The 13,792-nt window shown below is 39.4% G+C and overlaps 1 protein-coding gene across 1 annotated transcript in view; it reads right to left on the reverse strand.

Moving 5' to 3' along the window:
* The window catches only part of GPATCH1 (G-patch domain containing 1), a 780,183-nt gene that overhangs the window by 434,683 nt on the left and 331,708 nt on the right, over positions 1–13,792 (reverse strand). Inside the window, exon 8 of the mRNA XM_044081593.1 lies at positions 13,530–13,680. Within this exon, the coding sequence (XP_043937528.1) occupies positions 13,530–13,680 (151 nt within the window). The remainder of the gene's footprint in view (positions 1–13,529; positions 13,681–13,792) is intronic.

Here is a 13,792-nt window from a genome sequence, read left to right on the forward strand (position 1 = left end):
ATATAATTCCCTACTCTTTCTTGTTTGTATTTATCTGTGAGGCCATTTACATTTAAAGACATTAAAGAAAGCATCATTGTATTAAAAAGTTATTATTCCCACCTTTTATATGTAACACCTTTTTTGTTAAATGTCTAGTTCCAGCTTTTGTGTTACATGCACGCACTGTTTGGCAGGTTGATCTTTTATACAGTTGTTTCTTTCCATATACATTTGAGCCTACGTCATATCTTACAAAACATTTTGTTTCACTGAAAGCCCTCAAACAAAAAAAAAAACAAACACAACCCCAATACCCCCCTAAAACCTACACTAACACATAAAAATGTGTACACCTTCAAATACTGAAGTTGTTACCTTCCTAATAGGAATAAAAGTCCCAAACTGACAGCCACACTCACAGACTTGAGTTAACCTAAAAGAAAAGTAATTCGTATTAACACACATGGTGCAGCCTGTGCTTCTAAGTGCTGATTGGTTTTGTCTTATCATTATAGCTCTCCCAAATGGGAAAACCCATGAATGTTTTCAGAGTACATTAACTACATTGGGAAACCCCTGAAGGTTTTCAGAGAAAATTATCTACTTTGGGAAAATCCCTGAATGCTTGGAGAACATTAGCACAATTTCTCTTTTCTGGTTTTCCCCTCAGCAAATCACTTTCCACCAGATGTAGCCAGTTTCTCTTTATCACATTGTCTACATGGAGACATGAGAACTAGGCAGCCAGTTTCTCTTTATAAGATTGTTTCCATAGAAATGAAGACCAGCTGCAGAATTGTTACTGAGCATACATGTATTTGCATCATAATATTCAATGTTCTTTTTCATTTACTTGCTCTCTCTTAAAATTTGTTACTAAATCAATCTAAGGTCTTTAATCCAGTCATTTCCCCACGCACAAACGACAAAAAGCATATTCATTTTTCTTGTATCATGCTTTTTAACCAGGCTTTTTTATACATTGCACTGCCTATATTTCTTAAAACTGAAGAAGAGACACAAAAGGGAGAAAGAAAAGAAAAAAGAACAGCAGCACCTGTATACAATCCCCATTACACTTAAAATAACTGAAAGAACTTTACTTTACAGCATGCAAAGAAAACCACATGCCACAACATTGGTACTATTTAAGAATAAAATCTTTACTTACAGTTAATTTTCTTCCTCCTCTTCCTCTCTCCAAAGCACGTTTCCAAACAGTTATGACACGAAGTAGGGCATATGCTTTAGAGTCCACCCCCAAAGTCCAACAAATTCTAAAAATGTCCAATATTTCCAGATTTTGTTCTGTCATAGTTCACAAATATAATTACTGCACTGTAATCCCATGGTAAGTTACTGGTTTTATTACTGTTCCTCGCTGAAATCCTGTCTTTGCTTCATCTCCAACACGCTCTCAATTCTTCTAGTCAACTCTTGTGCCCCCCTTCCTTCTCTCCAACATTTTCCATTGATAATTTTGAAAAGATTTCACAGGTATAGTCCCTCTGTAGTCTATTACCAGAAAAACAAGAAACAGAATCTCCTTCTGTTTCACAGCTTACTTTCTGTTGGATAATCTTCTGTATTTCCTCCTTAGCATGCACTTCATCAAAAAATGTTTTTGTCCCTCCAGTGAAGAATACATTGAAGACACCTTGGTACAGAATTTTGAATCTCAGAACTGCATTTCACCATTCCCTGAACAGTGGAATTAATGAGTAACCATTCTCCACAAACACTCTGTCTCCCACTTTTAGCACTTTGTCATTCTGCCACAATTTTGTCAGAATCAACTCCTTCTGCTGGTAGGATTACATCTTTAAAATTAAAGGTCTAGTTTGCTTTCTTATAATCAGGTTTGGAGCATAAACACAATGTGCCTTTCAACTAACACCTCCTGCTATGGAATACCAGTCCAGTGGCTTATTTGTGCTTTCAAAAAATTAATGCAGTCTGTTCCTTCCAGCTTCTCTGGTATAGCTGACATAGCTGAAAATCTCAGGTTTTCCCTATGTGCTCTGTCTTCTAATTCTATTATTTTTTGAAAAATCTCTTCCTGAGCAGTCTCATATTCAACCAACCTTTTCTTTATTTCAACCTCTAATTTTTGCAGCTTTATCTCATCTGAACATCTGTTTAAAGCTTCTTCCATTTTTCCAACCTTTTGTTGTTTGTGTTGATATATTTTGTTCTGTTTATTTTAACCAGGTCTGTATGCAGTTGTCTTGTATAAGTCACATCTGAAGGCTGCATTGCTTTTTACTGTACAGCTGCAGAACTTTCCCAGTGAGTGTTTCTTCCTCACTTTTTTGTAGCTGATTTTTTTCCAGATCTTCTGTATTTCTTTATTCTTGGCATCCAGGCAGTACACCTACTAGCCTGATACTGAAGTTTACCAATAAACACAAGTCTACTGGCCTTCTCTGCTGAGTTTCTGTTTTCACGCTGGGAGAGCCAGAAATAAGCGGTTACTCAGTGTGCAGCCCATCTTGGAAGTCTCATTCCTTCCATTCTTGGCATTTAGAAAGAACATAAGCAATGCATGCACAGATTAAGCCAAAGTCTGGAAACCACACAAAAGAAATATATGTGTGCATATGTATGTATGTGTGTGTGTGTGTGTGTGTGTGTGTGTATAGATATATATATATATATATATATATATATATATATATATATAAAACAGAGAGAGAGAGAGAAATAAATATATGTAGGTCTCTTTACAAGCAAGAACTGGGAACCTCAGAATATGCCAAAGGCATGTAAAGGCATTAGAAATAGTCTTCAAAAGACAGATTTCGGGTTGAGAATCAGCTTGTAATAAAGGGCTTATGTGGCAATCTACTGATCATAATGTTCAGGTCCCAGGTAGAAGAAAAATCACAAGAGGTCAAAGATAAAAGATTTTCTTCAGAAACAGTAAAGTCAGTTTATGTTGCATAAAAGTCTTGCCTTACAGCACATCACAATATACCATAAATATGTGTACCTTAGGGGTGGAACAGCTGAGGCCTACATCAAAAGGATACCTGAGGAAACCAGGAAAGCTTGAAGATTTTAGTCACTGAAAAAGAAAAAGACATTGCTTAACCCAGATGAAATTCCTTTTCCATTCATTTCTTCTTGACACTTCTCCAGCAGTCAAGGGATGAGAAGCAATGGAAATGTTCTGTACAAGAACTTCTCCTTCCACTCCATTAAGAATGTGTAATTTGCTTCCTTGCCTTTTGAAGGCAGCAGCATTTGGGTTGAACAGCATGCTGAAGGGCAGAAAAGAAAATAGACTTCTGGAGTAGGTCACCTTCAAAAAATGATCTAGTTTATTCCCTGTAAAACTGAAAATCCAGGAGGGGGGGGGGGTTGAGCTGTGACTCAGTGTTCACTAATACATTCAATTCCCTTGTGATGCAGATCACCATCAGAAAATGTCCTAGTTGGTAGCCTATTCCTAAACTCAAATCATTGGGTAACCCCTTCATATTGACAAACCATACCACTACTTAGATTTGTCAAATCACTTAGAAAGCACGAGAAGGCTGAGGTGTACTGTTACGACTCCAAAAAGGGTCTCCTCACTACTCCAGAAATGCATCTGGTAACAGGGACAACAAATAAAAAGAATATTTAAGTGGGGGGCTACGACCCACTTCTCTAGAAAGTGGTGGGAATAGAAGTAGGGTTTAAAAAAAGGAAATATGAAAGAAAATGATGGCTCTTCAGTCAATGGCAGTAGACTATGCCCTGCATTTGAAAACACACATAAGGGACTGTAAACATCACTTCCATTAGCCCCAGTACGCACAGCAGAAAGCATGTCTGAATCTACATCTGTGGTGTTATCCACTTTACTAGATCCTGAGCTCCTCAGACCATGGACTGATGGTCTTTTAAAACTCTTCCCTCTCCTTGGTCTGTGGATAATGCCCTGCTTTTGGCACAAAGATATTGGTAGTATAGAGTGCATTAGTCAATGCCATCATTAGATCTTTTGTTCCCTGGCAGAAGCAGGAAAGAAATTTCCTGGCCACAGAACATAGTGAATCAGGTGGTAACTCCAACACTGGGCCAGGTCCATCCCAATGTGTCCAATCTGGAAGCTCCAGAGAAAAGGGCAAACAAAAAAGGTGGGGAAGTGTGCCTGGTTTTAAGAAGGAAGAGAAAAAATTGCCACCCCAACCCCAGGATAAAGAGTCGGAAAGAAGGAAGGTTGGGGGAACAATAAAACTTTTCAAACATCTATACTTACATTAAGTTGCTAACACAACTGTACTATGTTCATTGAAGCATTCACTATTGCAATCATCTCCTTTGGGATGATTCCCAGGGCGGTAAGACAGAAAAGGGGATGGATTAGTTATTTGGTAATCAGGCTTTGCAGAAATGCAGAGGAAATCCTGAATGCAGCCCCTAAGTTTTAAAGCTCTGAAAAGGAGGGAACAGAGGACCAGGTTGCTGCTTCCAGGATGGCTTGGGATGCTGTGGCATCCATATCTCTAGTGGACTGCTTTCAGATATGGCCTGAAACCTGCTTCATTAGTGCTGGTAAAAAAATGCCAATACAGATCCCATCACTTGGAGAGAGTTTGCTTGTTTAAAAGTTTTCCTTATTTCTCTTTTGCAAAGCAGAAAAACTAGTTGGTTGATTTTCCTGAATTCTTTTGTTCTACACAAGGAAAATCTCAGCTGGCTGTTTGGTCTGGTTGAGGATTACTTCAGTACCTACTTTAGGCATAAAAGAGGGTTTGGTATGCAGAGCCACTCTATCTTCTTGGAGCACTAAGAAGGGTTCCTTACACATTAAACCTTGTAGTTCTGCAACAAACCTAGCAGAGGAGATGATAACCAAGCAATGAACTGAATAAGGCAAGAAACTGCTAGTTCAAAGGAGGCAATGTTAGATTCTCTAATGTGCAGTTAAGCTCCCATGGTGGAGCCATCTGTTTCTTGGGAGAACTAAGATAATCCTCCAGCCTTCAAGAATTGCTTCCAAGAAGGCCTAGAGTAAAGGAGGGTCATGACTAGGCAAGTTGAAATTGAAATAGCAAAAGCTATCTTGAAATCACCTTCAGCAAGGGATTTCCAACTAGTTGTTTAATCGGTCTGTGGTAGCATCATACTTGTGGGTCTCTCTTACTGTGTTTTACAATAAGAGGACTGTGCTTATTCATGTTGTGGCAGAAGGTCTTTGCCTGGTCTAACTGATTTGTAAAACGCACAAAAGCAGTCATAGTATAGCTGTTTTATTGGTCAGAGGTCTCATTAGTTAGTTTACTGTTTTTTCTGTGCTGATGTAAATTTGGCATGTATGTATAGAGCTGCTCAGTGGTGGTTGGCAGTGCCCTGTACAATAGCAAACACTTAGAAAGCAAAATTTCCCTATAGAATGGTCCATAAAACTGCACCCTGTAAAGCAGTAAATACAGCGCAAAAACTTTGAAAGTCGACAAGCTTAGGGCAGCTAGGTGGGTGTCAAGTGGAAATACCTATAGGTTTAGAAGAATTAAGTACTGTGTAAACGTTAATGATAGCACAATTTAGTACAATTTAGCATAATCTGCCCCAGTAGAGCACCCTTATGAGTCTGCACCAACAAAGCACCTTTAATAGCCTTCTAACCCCAACACACCACCCCCTTGTAGGTAGCTGTTATAGTATTGGAATCTCAATTAAAACTGAGACACCAGCTTACAAAATCTTCCTGAATAATACATGTGGACAACCGTTTATATAAAATGTCAGTGGTGGATGGAATTATGTTAAGAATTAATAAAGCTGCAAAAATGCACTCTCTGGCTCAAAGGGCATCAGATGAGACAAGGTTATAAAATACTGCTTATATAAATTCCTCTTTCTATCAAAAGCATAACTATCAATATAATGGACATTTAATTGTTTGGAATTAATTCCTCTGAAAAGGCAGATGTGAACCAGTTATGAGATGTAGCAGCAGGTTTCAGAAAGTACACTGTCACCCTGTAACTAGGATAAAATTAACATGAAAAGCTGTTAGCTAAGGGTCAGCAGAATACACTGACATGTTACATTTAGTTGTAGCACAGTGATACATTTCATAAAATGTGTTAATCTGTAATTTGCTATCAAATATACAAAATATGCACGCACACACATTATATATATATATATATATATATATATATATATATATATATATATACATATAAAAGGACAAACATTTGAATTGGTTTTACTTTGTATGCTGTTTAAATGTGAAGAACAGAAAAACATGTTATTTCTCTTCTGCAAGTTATCGAGGATACACGATAGGTTTCTGCAGATTTACTGACCTGATCTAATTATGTGAAGCTCTTTACCAGCTGTTGAATTACTTCTGGATGCTGCAAATTCTTACTAATTCCAAGTTACTGTATAGCACAGTCAAACAAATATCAAATGTAGTAATAATAATTTAATTCTTTCCTCACCAAATAACATAAATAGAATGAGTAACTAATGTCATATTAAAGCTGAATAAGAAAAAAGAAATTCAATTCAAGGGAGACAAGGAGAAAGACGAGGGAATTATTAGACACTTCTATCGTAGTCATTTCCTATGTTGAAGTTTTGTCTTCTTGCTCAGGTTATATCATCTTTATAGTAGCATTGTTCTTTCTAGCACAGATTTTAATTTATTTTCTAAGAGATTCAACCTTCATTCCATGAGCTATGGGCAGTCTCATTGATACCTTTACTGAATTCAAGTTCATTAGAAATTAGAATTTGGCCCTTGTATTCAAAGGTGGTAATACCCTGGGTGAAAGTGCTCTTCATGAGTTTTCCCTCAGGAGTGCCTATATCCTCCCTTGACATTCTTATTTGCAAGTATTTGAATTTGAAAAAGTGTTTATGGATGAAATTTATGAGTTGCATAATAGAAAAGACCTAATTTATGAAATGAATTATACTATGAAGGAGACCAGTGTTTTGAAAGCACCTACTGATGACAGAAGTATTCGGGTTATGAAACCCCATAAGAGGGGGGACTGTTATTATTGACTCCACTATTTATTCTGTTAAGACATCTACATTGTGTAATGAAGACACAAAATATTCTCTGGTTTCTCAAAATGAAATTAATACAGCTTGTAGAAAAATTGATTTTTTCTTTATGATAACATAATGAAAGGTGTCAATTTCAGCTGAAGAATTTTTTTTTTTTGTCTGTGTAACAACCAAGAATTCCTTCCATTTTTGGTATCCTAAGGGTGCAAAAAAAACCATTCTCAAGCCCTCTCCGAGACCTATTGTGGCTGCCCAGTACTACAGAATGCACTCCCTGGGAGTTTTTATTAACAAGATTTCAGTTTAAGAACTATTCCCCACATATACTGGTAGATTCATGGAGCTTACTTAGAATGGTTGCAAACGACTTATGGGACCCTAACCTTTTACTTTTGACTGTAGACACGTGGTAGATTTATTTTAATGTATTCTACATGACCAATATTTGGTTTTATTTAGTGAAGCTTGGTCTTCTGTTCTTTTTTTGGAAACTATGAAAATCAACTGTATTGTTCACTTAATGGAACTGGTTTTGAAAAACTTTTTATACTTTGAAGGTGAGTTTTCAAGCAAACTCAAGGAGTAGCGATGGGTGCTGCATGTGCACCTGCTTTTGCTAACAGTATTATATGAAAATGAGAGGTGGTCTTTGTCTTCAGTTCACCTTATGTAACAAGCTGGAAACACTACTTCAGATTGTTGGATGATATTTGTATTTTCTGGATGGACAGTCCATCCAAGGTTAAAGATTTTTTGTGTTTTCCGAATTCCACCAGTGAGTTTCTTAAGTTTACATTTTCCCATATACGGTCAACCTTTTAGACATTACTACACCTAAAAAGAAGGAAGTAGGTTCTTAGTCTAAACTTTAGAAAACCAAACTTTTAATTCCTATCTGCATTACCACAGTTCGCATCCTACAAGACAGAAACATAACTTGGTCAAAGGTCAGTTTGTCAGCATTTTCAGAATGGTTTCTGATGACTTAACATTCAACAGAAAAATAAAGAAAGTTGCTGACGAGCTCCTAGAGAGGATATCCTATGGAACTACACAAGACAAGTTCAACTAGGAAAGTGCAGACAGATTCAAGCCTATATCGGGGTTTGGTTTAGATAAGGCTAATGGGGGCTGGTAAGGTTTCAAATGATCACGAATTTATAAGATCTTTGATTCTTGAATATTGTAATGCATCTTCCCTGATTAGAAATATCACTAAGAATTGGGTTATTTTTAAAACTGACAAGCATATTCTGAGCACCACTAGTCCCAAACCCACTTTTGTGCATAACAGGGAAAAAGATCTTAAGAAATCTGAACCTCATGGCAGACCTAGTAGCAGTATTTCACAAGTCAGCACAAAGAAATGTGGGACTTGTAATCAGTCTGTTTCACATGGAAAGTTGACACTCTCCCTGTGATGTATGGTGGGCACTGTAAGGATTACCACCTCAGCTTGTTGTGGTTCCAGTGGTATAGTTTACATGGCTGCATGCCAGCTTTGTTACTGTTTCTACAAAGGTAAAACTGAGCGCACACCTTGTAACGGAAAATATGAACATCTTTATGATACTGAGAAAGTGAATTCCAAAAATGCTTTGTACAAACATGCACAAAACTGTGTAGGAGCAGCCACTTTCAAGTTTTCTGTTCTTGAAAAGGCTCCCACAGACAGGGGGGGGGCATGGGAAAACCTCACTGAATTCAAGGAACTTATTTAGCAACTGGGACTGAATGTCGTGGTCGCAACTGGTCTTAAGGACCATATTTCAATCAAAACTATTCTAAAAAAGTGACTCCTTTAATAAGTTATCTTAGTACATTATTTGTTTTTTAGGTTTGGTACGGTGAATTTTTTGTGCAATTATTTTTGGGGGGTTAACAGTGTCTTGTAATAATCAAGTTTTATGTCCTGGTCAGTCCTTGTTTTTAAAACTTTTACTGGAATGTTCTATCCCATTAATAATTCATGATTTCTGTTTGTTGACTGGTGTAAGACTATATTAATGGACTATTTCTACTGGTTGTTGCTCATGCGATTTTTATATGATGATGACTCTTGGGTTTTTAACTTTAGTTCTGATGACGTCGTTGGCACCTCTCTAATCAACCATAAGCCAGTCTGCAAAAAGGAACAACAACCATAAGACTAAAGAAAGAAATAATAGTTGTGTAAAATCTTACCATAACCATAGATGTCCTCCTCTTCCATGTTGCAGTATTCTTAACATGCGGGATCCTCTGCTTTAAGCGAGCCAAACGTCCGACACATATACAAAAGCTTAGCCTGGCTGCTGTATGGTGTGTGGACATCACATGTAGGTACCATAAACCGTGGGCCATAAATGTGATGTCCGCATGCACAGACTTCAGAATTGAATGCCCCAGTCAGACAATAGTCTAAGGGTAGCTGATCAGGATGCCATTCAGAGAGGGGAAAATAAGGAACAGGATGAAGAAGAGGAGGCAGAAGTCCTAAATGGAAATAGGAGGGAGGGATAGGAATACTGCAACATGGAAGAGAAGGACATCTATGGTTATGATAAGATTTTACACAACTACTCTATGTCCTTCTATTCTCATGTTGCAGTATTCTTAACATGAGGGAGAGTACCAACTTATGGGAGGTGGAAGAAGAAGAACTCTCTATGAATCCATGCAGGATGGCTTTAGCAAAGCCTGTCCTAGCCCTGGAGATATAGTCCAGCTTGTAATGTTTAGTGAAAGTGTGGACTGAAGACCATGTGGCTGCCTCTACGATAGCGTCTGTTATCTCATCCTTTGAAAAAAGCCCCTGAGGAGGACTCAGCCCTGGTGGAGTGGGCCCACACAGTGTAAGGAAGGTGCTTTCCATGAAAGGACTAGCAAAAGGAAATAGTGTTGGAAATCTAAGAAGATATTGTTTGCTTGGATACAGCTTTCCCCAGAGCCCTGGGGTGAAATGATACAAACTGGTTTGACTTTCTGATGTTCTTAGTCTTGTCTAGGTAAAGTCTAAGTTGCCTGTGAATGTCAAGGGAATGGCTCACTCTCTCACTGTCATTTTGTGGGAAGGAAAGAACATGGGTAAGTGAATGGACTGGTTAAGCGATAGTTCACTGACCATGTTAGGCATGAAAGATGGGTTTGTACCAAGAGAGACCCTATCCTTATGAAATATCAGGTATGGTGGGTTAACCATGAGTGCTGGTAGTTCTGAGACCCTTCTGGCTGAAGTTAGGGCTACAAGAAGCACTGTTTTCCAAGTGCACATCTTCAAGATGGCTGACGCTGCTTGCTCAAAGGTGGCAGTAGTGAGTTTTTCTAGAATGAAATTCAGGTCCCAAGGAGGAGGGATAGGTTTCCTTGGAGGCCTGTTAAGAAGTACTCCCTAAAGGAAAAGTTTTACCTCCAATCTGGATAACAAAGGTGGATTGAGAGATAAGTAAGCAGAGATAGCTGATAAATGGACTTTCACTGAGGAATATGAAAGTTCAGACTTAAGGAGCTCACACAAATAAGACAAAACTAGAGGTACAGCTGCCTGAAAGGGATCTAGTTGTCTGTGAAGACACCAACTGGAGAACCTTTTCCACCTGGATAGGTAGGATCTCCTGGTAGTGGGTTTAGTGGCCTCCTGCAAGACAGAAAGCACGTCCTCTGAATAAAGGTGTCTAAAAGGGATCAAAACTTTATCACCCACATGGTTAGTATGAGGGTTTGGAGGTGTAGATGTACAAGTGATCCCTTCTGTTGTGTGATGAGGTCCACCTTGTGGGGTAACTTGTGGTGATTGCCCTTGGCTAGAGAATAAAAGTAGGGGGAACAAGTGCTGCCTTGGCCAAAAGGGGGTCACCAACAAGATGTTCGGTTTTCCCTGTTGAATTTTCAGCAGGACTTTCTGTACGAGAGGGAAGGGGGGATGCATAAAGAAACATTCTCTTCCAGGAGATTGAGAAGGCATCCACCCTCCAGGCTTGTGGGGAAGGGTTTCCTGTACAGAACAGCTTCAGTTGTCTGTTCTGAGGGGAGGCAAACAGATCTATTTGTGGTGTATCCCACCGGAGGACTATGTCCAGGAAAACATCCCTTGCAACATCCATTCATGATTCTGTAATATAAAGACCTGCTGAGAGCATCCACCCGAACATTGTTTTGATATGGGACATAAACTGCTTTCAGCATCACCTTGAAGAGGATAGCCATTTCCCAAGCTTGGATGGCCAGCCTGCAGAGTAAGAAGGATTTTGTCCCTCCTTGCTTGCTAATATGCCACAAAACTGTGGTGTTGTCTGTAAAGATTCTTAGAGGTCCTGGGTGTATGAGGGGAAGGAATGCTTTTTGGGCTAGGATAAGGGTAGTCATTTCCCTGATATTGATGTGTTTTTTCCGAAGATAGGGGTCCCACTGGCCCTGCACCTTCAGTCCATTCATAGTTGCTCCCCGTCCCAGATCTGATGCATCTGTGTACATTCATTGAACCGCAGGAAGTGGTTGTAATGGTAGTCCTGGGTTCAGGTGAATTTGCTAGATCCACCACAAGATCTCTTTCTTGAGACATGGAAGGAATGGTATCTGAAACTAGTCGGTGGTCATGTTGGGACCAAACATTCTTCAGGTAACATTGAAATTTTCTCATGTGTAACCTGGCTAGGGGCAACATGGGAAGCGTGGGTGCAATAAACCCAAGAGGTGCAGGAACTCACTGGCCGAAATGTAGCTGGCTAGGAGTACGTCCTAGAAGCAAGTAATCAAAGATGTGACGTTTTCTGTGGGAAGAAAGGCCTTCATCAAATCTGTTTTTATTCTGCAACCCAGAAACACCCGGTCCTGGGAGGAGTAAATGAGGATTTGTGAAACCTAGGCCTTCAAGGAGGGAAATGGTGAATTGTAGGTGCCTTTGTAAAGTATTTGTATGATCTGCCTGGATAAGAAGATCATCTAAGTATGGGAAGATTGGAACACATTTTGTTCGGCAAAAGGCCACACCAGAGCTAGACATTTTCCGAATACCCTTGGTGCTGTGGACAAACCAAAGGGCAAAGGAGTAAACTGAGAGTGCAAGGACTGCACTGCAAAATGCAGGAATTTCCAATAAGATGGGTGGATAGGGAAATGAAGATATGCATACTTCAGGTCTAAAGTACTAGACCTTCAGATAAGAACTGGGGTGGGGGGGGTCAAGAGTGGAGGAAGTGTTTGGAGGGAGAGCAGGTGGGTACATGGAGGAAAGAGTTTAGAAGGGACAGGTCCAAGATGGGTCTCCATGGGCCATCCTTTCTTGGGACTAGGAAAAGTCTGGAATAGAAAACCTAGGCCTTCCTGTCCTGGAGGGACCATTTTGAATTGTACCCTGTCTGACAAGATCGTGAATGACTTGTGGTACGAGATGAATTTGGTCCTTTGGAGTGTGTGGGACACCTTTTGGGAGAGGTTTTTCCCTCAAGGTCATGAAATATCCTTTTTCCACATTTGACAAGACCCAGGTGTCTGAGGGGATCTGTTGCCACAAGGGAAGACAGTGAGAGAGGCAGGCAAAAAGAGGAAGATAGAGTGTTAGAATCTAACAGTCATGCACTGTTAGGTCGGTCATGATTATTTCAGTAGTTTGAGAGGCGATAGGCCTGGCTGAGGAAGGCTTTCTGGCACCTTTTCTGATTGCATCAGCATAGCATCATGTGACTGTTTATCAGCTAATTGAATGCACCTATTTAAGCTGCTTGTTATTTTATAGTAGTGTCTGATGAAGCAACAGCAGTTGTGAAAGCACCTACCTTTTCTTTTTTGTTTTGTTTTTGGTTTGAATAAATGTCGTTTTTTGTGCATCACCTTGGTGCAGTTTTTCTGTTTTTACATCTAAACTAACCCTCTTTGCCTGAAATTGCTCACTAACACTATGATGACATTATTTTTTAATCAGGTTTGTATGGCTGAGCACTTACGGAATCCTCTCATTTAGTCAAGCACAATGGAATGCATGCAATCCATCTGCTAAGGAGCTAAAATATAGAGACAAGAAAATGTTCAGTGAAGTCCTTTAACCTGCATTTCTATTTGCTTAGGCAAATACAACTTACATTTACATGTGTCAAATAGTGCCATCCATCCTCAACCCTTTTCTCCCATTTTTACACATGGGGTTGGGGTGTCACTTTATCAGTGACAATCATCTCAAGCCAAGGTTTACACTGCCGGGTGGCTAGCCCTGCTGCTGTAGTTCATCTGTACCACTCAGTTGCACACACATTTGCACCTGCAGCCAATTTAGTGTCCAATCCACCTACTGCATGTCTTTGGAATATGGCAAGAAACCGGAGCACCCAGAGTAAAGCCACGCAACCACAGCGATGACATGCAGACTCTGCACTGAAGACACCCCCAGCTGAGAATCAAACAGAAGAACCTCTTGCTGTGAGGCAACAATGTGTGTGTCAAATACTGCAATCTGCTCTAATTTAATGTATCCTATTTACTACATGAAAAATATTTTAAGTTAAATTCTTGAGCAAGCAAAAATTCAGTTACAGCAGACCTAGAATTCCCACCTTTCTTCAGACTTTTGTATTGTTTTGGTGCTGTCCACCCATAGAGGCCATCTCCAGGTTCTTCATCTTGAATGACTGTGTCATACTGATGCAGAGAATCTCTAGCATAAATATCATCATCATCCTCTTCCAAAGCACCCACTCCAAAAGCCTAAGAAAATAAATTTGTGAAAGAAATTTGGAAAGTATTAGTGGAGGAAAAATATGATATTACATTCTCAGATACAGCTGACTTTTTTATTCTATATCCTTTTTTAATGCCT

The sequence above is a fragment of the Protopterus annectens genome, chromosome 8.part1, assembly GCF_019279795.1.
Source record: "Protopterus annectens isolate FY-2018-M chromosome 8.part1, PAN1.0, whole genome shotgun sequence".
Lineage (NCBI taxonomy): Eukaryota > Metazoa > Chordata > Ceratodontiformes > Protopteridae > Protopterus > Protopterus annectens.